General features: G+C 60.6%; 2 protein-coding genes across 2 annotated transcripts; both read left to right on the top strand.

The window, feature by feature from the left end:
• Nucleotides 1-210: 210 nt before the first annotated feature.
• Nucleotides 211-4,289, top strand: LOC150068611 (neutrophil elastase-like). Its single transcript, XM_090328549.1, has 5 exons — nucleotides 211-277; nucleotides 1,026-1,182; nucleotides 2,493-2,637; nucleotides 3,710-3,943; nucleotides 4,089-4,289. The coding sequence occupies exons 1-5, from the start codon at nucleotides 211-213 to the stop codon at nucleotides 4,287-4,289; spliced, it is 804 nt and encodes a 267-aa protein (XP_090184675.1).
• Nucleotides 4,290-7,023: 2,734 nt separating this feature from the next.
• Cfd (complement factor D) lies at nucleotides 7,024-9,642 on the top strand. Its single transcript, XM_090328536.1, has 5 exons — nucleotides 7,024-7,091; nucleotides 7,382-7,538; nucleotides 7,663-7,807; nucleotides 7,897-8,154; nucleotides 9,274-9,642. Exons 1-5 carry the CDS (start codon nucleotides 7,037-7,039, stop codon nucleotides 9,499-9,501), a joined length of 843 nt encoding a protein of 280 aa, XP_090184662.1. The 5' UTR covers nucleotides 7,024-7,036; the 3' UTR covers nucleotides 9,502-9,642.
• Nucleotides 9,643-11,233: the final 1,591 nt, after the last annotated feature.

The raw sequence follows: 11,233 nt of genomic DNA, 5'->3' as shown, positions 1-11,233 counted from the left end.
TCAAGCTGGGTACCTAGCATTCAACAAGCATTGTGAATGTAACCTGGAGATCATGCCAGCCTGTTTGCCCCCCCTTCACCCCCTCATGTTCCCGGAGAGGAAGTAGGGCGCCAGCTGGGGTGGGGCAATGCAACGGCCTCCCCTTGTGGGCTATAAGAGAGCTGGGTGGGCACCAGATGGGCACAGAGAAGTTGGGGAGCCTGTGACACCATGGTCTGCATCTCCCTACTCTCTGGCCCTGCTCTCCCGTCTGTGCTGCTGGCCTTGCTATTAAGTGGTGAGTGATGATCTTGTGTGTGTGTGTGTGTGTGTGTGTGTGTGTGTGTGAGAGAGAGAGAATGTGGGTGTGTTGGTACTGAGACTTGAACTCAGGGCCTGGGTGCTGTCCCTCACTGTTTCTGCCCAAGACTGCCCCTAGACCACTCGAGCCACAGCTCCCACTGCCAGCTCTTCGCTGGTTTGAGATAAGAGTCCCCAGACTTTCTTACTCAAGTTGGCTTTGAACTGTGATCCTCAGGTCTCAGCCTCTTGAGGGGCGCCCAGTGTTTGGCTTGTCCTGACCTTGCTCTTGTTGTCCATCTGGCTTTGAGTGACCAATCTCATCCTCACGGGTGGACAGCAGCTAGGATGAGGAACCCAGAAAGAAAGAGAAAGCTGGGTGCCAGTGATGATTCAAGCCCCGAGACTGGCAGAAAGGAAGAAAAGGAAAAGAAGAGGAAGAAAGGGAGGGGAGGAAGGGACAGGGCCATTAACCAGCAAAAAGCCCGAAGTGAAGCTATGGCTTCTCAAATGGTAGAGCCACAACCGTGAGCACAAAGAGCGCAGGGACATCTGCCCAGACCCCGAGTTCAAGATGCAGGACCACCACACACACACATGCACACACACACACACACACGCACGAGCACACACACATGCACGCGCACACACTCAAGAGCCCAGAACTGGGGTTCACACGTCTCGGGGGGACCCGTGGGAAAGGACGGCGCTGCTCTCTGCCTCAGTTTCCCCATCCGGCCCTGCAGGCCCCGCGCTGGCCTCGGAGATCGTGGGTGGGCGGCCAGCGCGGCCCCACGCGTGGCCCTTCATGGTGTCCCTGCAGCAGCGCGGGGGTCACTTCTGCGGGGGGACCCTCATCGCGCCCAGCTTCGTCCTGACCGCGGCGCACTGCGTGAACGGCCGGTAGGCGGCCCCGTTCCCGGGCCTGGGCGGCGGGCAGGGGTCTGTCCGGGTCTGGGGTGGGGGTCCGTCCGGGTCTGGGGTGGGGTCTGTCCGGGTCTGGGGTGGGGGTCCGTCCGGGTCTGGGGTGGGGGGGGGTCTGGGGTGGGGGCCGTCCGGGTCTGGGGTGGGGTCCATCCGGGTCTGGGGTGGGGGTCTGGGGTGGGGTCCGTCCGGGTCTGTCCAGGTCTGGGGTGGGGTCCGTCCGGGTCTGTCCAGGTCTGGGGTGGGGTCCGTCCGGGTCTGGGTGGGGTCCGTCCGGGTCTGGGTGGGGTCCGTCCGGGTCTGGGTGGGGGCCGTCCGGGTCTGGGTGGGGTCCGTCTGGGTCTGGGGTGGGGGTCTGTCCGGGTCTGGGGTGGGGGTCTGTCCGGGTCTGGGGTGGGGTCCGTCTGGGTCTGGGGTGGGGGTCTGTCCGGGTCTGGGGTGGGGTCCGTCCGGGTCTGGGGGGGTCCGTCCGGGTCTGGGGTGGGGTCCGTCCGGGTCTGGGGTGGGGTCCGTCCGGGTCTGGGTGGGGTCCGTCCGGGTCTGGGGGGTCCGTCCGGGTCTGGGGTGGGGTCGGGGTCCGTCCGGGTCTGGGGGGGTCCGTCCGGGTCTGGGGTGGGGTCCGTCCGGGTCTGGGTGGGGTCCGTCTGGGTCTGGGGTGGGGTCCGTCCGGGTCTGGGGTGGGGTCCGTCCGGGTCTGGGGGCGTCCGTCCGGGTCTTGGGTGGGGTCCGTCCGGGTCTGGGGGGTCGGTCCGGGTCTGGGGGGGTCCGTTCGGGTCTGGGGTGGGGTCCGTCCGGGTCTGGGGGGGTCCGTCCGGGTCTGGGGTGGGGTCCGTCCGGGTCTGGGGTGGGGTCCGTCTGGTTCTGGGGTGGGGTCCGTCCGGGTCTGGGGTGGGGTCCGTCCGGGTCTGGGGTGGGGTCCGTCCGGGTTTGGGGGGGTCCGTCCGGGTCTGGGGTGGGGTCCGTCCGGGTCTGGGGTGGGGTCCGTCTGGTTCTGGGGTGGGGTCCGTCCGGGTCTGGGGGGGGTCCGTCCGGGTCTGGGGTGGGGTCCGTCCGGGTCTGGGGTGGGGTCCGTCTGGGTCTGGGGTGGGGGCCGTCCGGGTCTGGGGTGGGGGCCGTCCGGGTCTGGGGGGGTCCGTCCGGGTCTGGGGTGGGGGTCTGGGGTGGGGTCCGTCCGGGTCTGGGTGGGGTCTGTCTGGGTCTGGGGTGGGGGCCGTCCGGGTCTGGGGTGGGGGTCTGGGGGTGTCCGTCCGTGCCTGGGGTCCCCCCCCACGCCGCTCCGTCCTCCCCAGGAACTTCCGGCTGGTGTCCGCCGTGCTGGGCACCCACAACCTGCGGCGCCCCGAGCGCGCCACGCGCCAGACGTTCCGCGTGCAGCGCGTGTTCGAGAACGGCTTCGACCCCGTGCTCCTGCTGAACGACATCGCGGTTCTCCAGGTGCGCGGGGGTGGGACGCGGGGGCTGCGGGACACGGTGGGGGGACGAGGGGGGACCCGGGGGCTGCGGGACACGGTGGGGGGCGGGGGACCCGGGGGCTGCGGGACACGGTGGGGGGAGGTGAGGGGGAACCCAGGGGCTGTGGGACACAGTGGGGGGCGGGGGTGGGAACCCAGGGGCTGCGACACGGTGGGGAGGGTCGGATGGGGGGGCAGGTCTCACCGGGTACCTCTTCCTGTCTCTGCACCTCAGTTCCTACTTGGGTAACCAGCCCTTGGGAGGGCAGTGAAGGGGTTAAATGAGATGGGGGGGGGGGAAGGAAAGTTTCCATCCGTTGTCAGTCAACAAACCCCTGTGTCCACCCAGCCTGTGCAGGACAGTCCTGTCTTTGGGAATTGGGGCAAGAGTTCATCCCTCCTCGGTGATTGTGTGGCGTGTGGGGTGCTGGGGCCTGAGTGCTTAGGGGCCCGGGCCGTCTCTGAGCTTTTTCAGGCTCAAGGTTAGGGCTCTCCTACTTGAGCCACGGCTCCACGTCTAGCTTTTTGCTTCTTTTTTTCTTTTTGGAGAGAAGAGTCTCATGGATTTTTTTTGCCTGAGCTGGCTTCAAACTATGAGCCTCCCATGTCAGCCTCCTGAGTAGCTAGGATGACAGACTCGAGCCACTGGCGCCTAGCCGGGTGGAAAACCTGAGACGATTTCCTCTCTGTCCTGACTCTTTGCTTGTGAAATGATGGCAGAAGCCAGGCAGGCTGATCACACCTGTCATTCAGCCCCTCAAGAGGCTGAGATCTGAGGATCACAGTTCAAAGCCAGCCGGGGCACTAAAGTGGTAGCCTTGAGCTGAAGAGCTCAGGGACAGCGTCCAGGCCCAGAGTTCAAGCCCCATGACCTACAAAAGCAAACAAACAAACCAGAGACAGCCCTTTTGAACACCTGCTATATGTACTGACCTCTACCCACCTCCAGGGGCAGCCTTGTGGATTACAGATGGGGAAACTGAGGCTCTGAGTAGGGAGGGTGCCCTTCTGCTGCCTCCCCTTAACATCCTGGTCTCTGATGCCTCTGACTGCAGCTCAATGGATCAGCCAAAATCAATGCCAATGTTCAGGTGGCGAGGCTGCCAGCCCAGGGCCAAGGAGTGGGTAATGGGGTTCAGTGCCTGGCCATGGGCTGGGGCAGGCTGGGCACCAACCGGCCAGTACCCAGCGTCCTGCAGGAACTCAACGTCACTGTGGTGACATCTCAGTGCCGACGCCGTGTAAACGTGTGCACAATCGTTCCACACCGGCGGGCTGGCATCTGCTTTGTAAGTACCCCGTGCTTCCCTCTGCACCCAGGCCCAGCTACACACAGTGGTCACACACCACGAAGGTCTTTCCCTCCCCCTCCCTCCCCCGGTGGGCAGGCATGGAGCCTGGAGATGGAGCCTCAGACCCTCTCCTTCTGCACAGGGAGACTCTGGTGGGCCCCTGGTCTGCAACAAGCTGGTCCAGGGTATCGACTCCTTCATCCGGGGAAGCTGTGGTTCCGGCGTCTACCCCGATGCCTTCGCACCAGTGGCAGAGTTTGCCAACTGGATTAACTCCATTATTAGACCACAGGACAACTTCACCCTTCCCCACTCCACAGCCCCAGCAAGCGGCATCCACTAGGGCAGGCCACCCCAGCCAACTTGCCTCAGCTCCCCACGAGGCTCTTTTCTGTTGCTGAACAATAAAAGTGCCTGATGTTTTGTAGAACATGTGTCTCTGCTCCCTGTCAGTGTGAATGAGCCTTGAGAAGTCAGTAGTGATGCCGTGTCTCTCGAGTACACCGCCACCTAGTGGAAGCAATGCCAAGGCCTTAGGGCAAGAAATGTCTGTCCCTCTCTCCCTCCCTTCCTTCTTTTTCTTTCTGTTTTTTGATTGACGGTACTGGGCCATGAACGAAGGACCTGGTGTCCTCAAATAGCTTTGTCGCTCAACGCTGGGGTGTTCTACCATTTGAGCCACAGCTTCATTTCTACCTTTTTTTGGTTGCTGTTGTTCTTGGTGGTGGTGGAGTGGTTGTGGGGTTTGAACACTGGGCCTGGGCGCTGTCCCTGACCTCTTCAGCTCGAGGCTACCGCCCTACCCCTGGAGCTTCAGTCTCATTTTCCATTTTCTAGTGGTTAATTGGAGATAAGAGTCTCACAGACTTCAGTGCTGGGGCTGGCTTTGAACTGTGAGCCTCAGATCTCAGCTTTCTGAGTAGCTAGGGTGACAGGCGTGAGCCACTGCGCCCAACTCATTTCTGCCTTTCTGATGGTTAATTGGAGGTGAGTCTCAGAGACTCTCCTTCCCTGGCTGGTTGTGAACGTGGACTCTCAGATTTCAGCCTCCTAAGGGTATGAGCCACCAGCACCTGGTCTTTTCCCTGTCATCATCCCCAGAGCCTCCAGGCTGTGCGATTGCAGCCCAGGCCTGTCCCAACACAAACCAAGACCCTACATTGTAAACCATGCAGAAAGAGGCTGAGGGGATGGCTTAAATGGTAGAATAGCTAGCAAGCATGAAGTTCTGAGTTCAAGTCCCAGTACTGGGTAGGTTCAATGACACAGAGCCACCCAGTAGGCACAGTGCCAACCTGGCCCAGTCTGAACCTCTTGAACCTCTGTGTGCGTGAGTGTGTGTGTGTGTGTGTGTGTGTGTGTGTCCTGAGGACTGAACTCAGAGCCTGGGCACTGCCCTCGACTTTTTTTTTTTCCCCCCGAAAGGCTAGGGCTCTACCACTTGAGCCGAGCTCCACTTCTGGCTTTTTGGTGCATGAGAGATGCGTCTCAAGTCTCACAGGAATTCCTGCCTGGGCTGGCTTTGAAGTGTGATCCTCAGGTCTCAGCCTGCTGAGTCTCAGGGTTGTAGATGTGAGCCATCAGGGCCTGGCATGGACTCTCTTTTGATATGTGGGTAGTGTGGGGGAAGCATGCTGAGCCCCTCACCCTGTCCCTACCCTCATGGCCTTTGGCTGTACCATTGGCTCCGCCCACTTCCCTTTCCTGGGAAGCCCCGCCCATCCTCTCCCCCTCCTACCTTGTGATCCCCATGTCCACTAAATACAGCTTGGAGAATTTGCCTGTCAGCAGTAGCTGTGCAAGTTCAGAGTTGTTTACTGAACTGTTCCTTCTAGCTGGGTTCCTGGATACTTCCCAAATTTGGTTGCAACTTTGGATGTTCTTGTTTGCACAATCTGAGATCTAAATCTAACCTATCTATCTCTGACAAATTGCTTTTTTTTTTTTGGCCAGTCCTGGGGCCTGGCCACTGTCCTTGGGCTTTCTCAAGGCTAGCGCTCCTCCACTTGAGCTACAGCACCACTTCCAGCTTTTTCTGAGTATGTGATACTGAGGAATTTGAATCCAGGGCTTCGTGCATGCGAGGCAGGCACTCTACCGCTAGGCCACACTCCTGGCCCTAATGGGGAATGTTAGGAGGGGCCGATTCATGGAGCCATCAGTCAATTTAGTGTTCTTAGGACCATAAGAAGAAACTGTGGAAAGGACAAGTCCCATCAAGGAAGAAAGGAGATACCAGAATCCAACTCCTGACATGGTTCAGGAACCTGGATTGTCACACCTGATGACAGAAATCTCAACAGTTCCCAGTTAGCTTTCCTGATTGAAGGTTCCACTCTGTCACCTTCTTTTCCTTTTTCTTTCTTTCTTTCTTTTTTTTTTTTTTTTTGCCAGTCCTGGGCTTGAGCTCAGGGCCTGAGCACTGTCCTTAGACTTTCTCAAGGCTAGAGCTCTACCACTTGAACCTCAGCACCACTTCAAGCTTGTTTTCTGTGTTGTATGTGGTACCAAGGAATCGAACCCAGGTCTTCGTGCCTGCGAGGCAAGCACTCTACCACTAGGCCAAACCCCCAGCCCCCACTCTGCCTTCTTTTCTTCATTTACCTGTACCTTCCATCTTCCCAACATTAGACTTGGAGGGTCAGGCTCTGAAAGGCCATTGGGGGTACAGGGTCAAGACTGTTCATAAAAGCCCTCATCCCTACCGGACTTTCTCTTCAAGCTGGCAGGGAAAGAAAATAGGGGGTTAGGAAGATGGAAGTGGATTGTTGACACACTCAGCCTCTGGCTGCTATTGTGAAACTTCAAGCTGGGAGGATACTTGAGGTCTGGGAGGAGGGCTAGGTGGTCTAGCCCTGTCTCAGGGGCTGCTTCCCACCGGGTGGGCACTGGTTAGACTGGGGGAGGGGTGAGGCTCACCCATGGGCCTGCTCAGACCTTGGAGGCCTATGGCTGGGGGTTCCTCTTTCCCCAGCTGGGCCACTGCGGAAGCAGCAGATGGGGCCCCCTCCCCTGCTTCCCCCTCTCCGGTTATAAAAGGGCTCCGGGCCGCGCTGCCTGGGTTGTTGTCCCAGACCCAGGGGCTCCGCCATGTTCACCACGCTGCGTCCGGTGGCTCTGCTTCTCCTGGGGGTGGCCGCGTGCGGTGAGTGGACGTGGGAGGGGCGCGAAGGTCAGCTGAGACCCACCCCAAGTCCCAGCAGACAGGCGGATCGTGGGGGCAGATTCCCGCAAAGGGGTCGTTCTTCAAGCTAAAGGCTCTGTCATCTTGCTATTAGGTGAGGGCCTGAAACTGGCCAATGGCCACTGGGGTCTGAAGGCCTTTGAGGCTCAGGGCGCAGGCTCCGCGGTGAGCGCGGCTCCGCGGCACAGGGTGTGAGGTCAGATGGGGGTTCAAGTCCACCCACGGCTCTCCCCCTCGCCTGCCCACCACAGCGGCACAGCCCCGGGGCCGGATCCTGGGGGGCCAGGAGGCCCCGGCCCACCAGCGGCCCTACATGGCGTCGGTGCAGGTGAACGGGACCCACCTGTGCGGCGGCGCCCTGGTGGCGGAGCAGTGGGTGCTGAGCGCCGCGCACTGCCTGGAGGATGCGTGAGTGGCCAGCAGGGAGCACGGGGAGCGGGGAGCGGAGGGAGGCCCCGGTGGGGAAGGGCTGCCACGGTGGGGGAGGCTGCCACGGGGACCCCGCCCCGACGCGGCCCTCGCTCCGTCCCAGGGCCGATGCGGAGGTGCAGGTGCTCCTGGGCGCCCACTCGCTGTCGCAGCCCGAGCCCACCAAGCGCCGGTACGACGTGCTGCGCGCCGTGCCCCACCCGGGCAGCCGGCGGGACTCCATCGACCACGACCTCCTCCTCCTGCAGGTGGGCCGGCCCCGCCCTCGCCCCGCCCCGCCACGCCCCGCCCCGCCTCGCCCCCCGACTCTGACGTCCTTCCCCGTCCCCACCCCTAGCTGTCGGAGAAGGCGGCGCTGGGCCCCGCCGTGCGGCCCCTGCCCTGGCAGCGCGAGGACCGCGACGTGGCGCCCGGCACGCTCTGCGACGTGGCGGGCTGGGGCGTGGTCAGCCACGCCGGGCGCCGGCCGGACCGCCTGCAGCACGTGCTCCTGCCCGTGATGGACCGCGCCACCTGCAACCATCGCGCGCACCACGACGGCGCCATCACCGAGCGCATGATGTGCGCCCGCAGCAACCGCCGGGACAGCTGCAGGGTGCTTGGGGCGGGGCGTGCCGAGGGGCGGGGCGCTGGGGCGTGCCGAGGGGCGGGGCTCGAGATGGGGCGGGGTACGGGGAGGAGCCATTGGAGGCGGGGCTGGCGATGGGGCGTGGCCTCGGAGGGCGGGTACCCGGATAGAGCGAGGTTACGGTAAAGGGGCGGAGCTTGTGTAGGGATGGGTAACTGAACCCAGGCTAAGGTGGAGAGGGGAGAGGCTCTGGGCGAAGGGGCGGGGCCTGCTGGAGTGAAGAACAGGTCACTGGCAGGGAGGGGCTGGTCAGAAGGGCAAGGGAGAGATGCGCTCAGGGGTGAAGCTCAAAGTATCAGTGACTCTCGTCTGTAACCCTAGCTACTCAGGAGGCCGAGATGTGAGGATCGAAGTTCGAAGCCAGTCCGGACCGAAAAGTCTAAGAGACAGAAAACTGGAAGTGGTGCTGTGGCTCAAAGAGGGCTAGCCTTGAGCGAAAGAGCTCAGACAGCGCCTGAAACGGACAAAATAAAGTCTCACAGGCTTTCTTGCCCAAGCTGGCTTCGAACTGCGACTGCCAGGTCTCAGCCTCCTGAATAGGATCACAGACATAAGCACCCGGCCCGGAAAACTCTGCTCTGTGACTAACAAACAAAGAGCCGGAGTTGTGGATCAAGTGGTCGAGGGCCAGTCTTGAGTGAAAAAGCTCAAAGACAGCACCCAGGCCGTGAGTTCAATCCCCAGGACCGGCATACACAAACACACACGTCACGTAAGGATGAGAGTGGCAGAATTAGGGCAGGAGAGGCCCTGGAGTTGTGGAGCCAGGATCTGGTGGGACTGGCTTTAAGGGGGGGCGGGGCCGGATGTAGCCGACGCCTCAGTGGTCAGGGCTTGGATTGACAGGACTCCAGCGTCCCGCCTGGGCGGTGCACTAGGCTGACAGGGGCGGGGCCTCTGTGGGCGGGGCTTGGGATTGACAGGACTCCAGCGTCCTGCCTGGGCGGAGCGTGAGGCTGGCAGGGGCGGGGCCTGGGTGGGCGGGGCTTGGGATTGACGGGACTGCAGTGTCCCGCCTGGGCGGAGCGTGAGGCTGGCAGGGGCAGGGCCTTGTAGAGGTGACGCTCCAGGTCTCCCCCATCACAGGGCGACTCCGGCGGCCCGCTGGTATGTCAGGGCGTGATCGAGGGCGTGGTCACGTCGGGATCCCGCGTCTGCGGCAACCGCAAGAAGCCCGGCATCTACACGCGGGTGTCGAGCTACTTGGCCTGGATTGACGACATTATAGCAGGGCGGGGAGACCCGAACGGAACCTACGGAACCTACGGAATCTACGAGCTGACGACAATGACAGCACTTGGAGCCCAACCTTAAAGGCATGCAAGCCTTTAAATCCTAGCTACTCAGGAGGGTGAGCGCTGAGGATCAAGGTTCGAAGCCAGCAAAAACAAAAGCTGGAAGTGGAGTCGTGGTTCCAGTGGTAGAGCGGTAGCCTTGAACACAAAAAATAAAGGCATTTAATCCCGGGTCCTGCCGGTCCTTGAACACCTGCAGCGGGGCAGGGGTGGAGCGCGGCCCGAGGGAGGCTGGCCCGGCGGGGGGCCTGGGGGCGCCCGTGGCATGAGCCCAGAGACCCAATGCCTTTCCACCTTGAAGACCAGGTGTCTTTCCGAGACCGGCCACACAGCGGCGCCCTCGCCTTCCCAGAGTCTAGGATGGAGGAGCTGATGTCGCCCCTCCCGCACACCTTTCTTTATCTTCACCCCAGTTGCCCAGCAAGACTCCACGACTGGGTGGAGATGGCAGTGTAGTCTGAGCAGGGGAAACAGGCTCAAAGAGGTAATGATTCTCTTGGTCAGCAAACCTGCTAGGGGCTGGGGTGACTTAGCACCCCTGGACCTAAGCTCCCTTTTGAGCAGTGACCTAACAGGTGATAGAGGAATGCCTTTTCTCCTCTGTGGAGGAACAGCCACGGGGAGGGCCGCAGTGCATGGGGAGGATGAGGCTCTGAGAAGAAAAGTCACCTGTTCCCCTGGGAATGAAGACATGGAATTGGCTTGTTCACCCTGAAACTACCTTCCTCTGGGCACTTTTATTTATTTGTTTTTGTGTCTATACTGAGGTCTGAACTCAGGGTCTGGGTGCTGCCTGGAACTTCTTTGCTCAAGGAATAGTGTTTTTACCACTGTGAGCCACAGCTCTACTTGCAGCTTTTTTTTTTTTTCCCCAGTCTTGGGGCTTGAACTCAGGGCCTGGGCACTGTCTTTGGACTTACTCAAAGTTAACGCTTTACCACTCGAGCCACAGCACTACTTCCAGCTTTTTTGTGTGTGTTCATGGTACGTAGGAATCGAACCCAGGGCTTTGTACATACTAGGCAACCACTCTACCACTATGCCACACTCCTGGTCCCTACTTGCAGCTTTTTGCCGGGCTTTTTTTTTTTTTTTTTGGCTGGAGTCTTGTGGACTTTTCCTACTTGGGTAGCTTTGAACCATGCCACTCAGATCTCAGTCTCCTCAGTAGCTTACAGGAGTGAGCCACCAGCACATGGTTTGTCTTTGGCAGCTATTTCTATGCATGGAAGGTAACTCATAGGGCCTTTGCCAGGTGCAGGTGGGTTCACACCTGTAATCCTAGCTCCTCAGGAGGCTGAGATCTGAGGATTGTGGTTCAAAGCCAGTCTGGGCAGACAAGTCTGTTATCACCAATGAACCACGAGAAAACCAGAAAATCAAAGTAGAGCTGTGGCTCAAAGTGGTAGAGTGCTAGCTTTCAGCAAAGGAGCTCAGGGGCAGCACCCAGGCCCTGAGTTCAAGCCCCATGAGTGCCAAAAGAGAAAGAAGAGCAGGCTGCAGGGGTATCCTGGGCATGCAGATCCTGCTTCTGCGGGGCAGGTTGTGCCGCAGGGCTGGGGCAGTCGTAGTAGGGGGAGCTTCCCATGGAGTGGGGGACCGGCAGCCAGCTCTAAGGCTCTCTGGCCTCATGCTGCAGCCAGAGGGTGCTCAGAGGGCTGGAGAGGTGAGACAGTGCCAGCAGCATCCTGCCCTGCCTGTAACTGAGAAATGGGTCAAGTAATACATGGCAGGTGTCCCTTGTTGCTGAC

The sequence above is a fragment of the Megascapheus bottae genome, chromosome 1 (assembly GCF_031878675.1).
Source record: "Megascapheus bottae isolate mThoBot1 chromosome 1, mThoBot2.hap1, whole genome shotgun sequence".
Taxonomy (NCBI): domain Eukaryota; kingdom Metazoa; phylum Chordata; class Mammalia; order Rodentia; family Geomyidae; genus Megascapheus; species Megascapheus bottae.
This window is presented reverse-complemented; position numbering and strand designations above follow the sequence as displayed.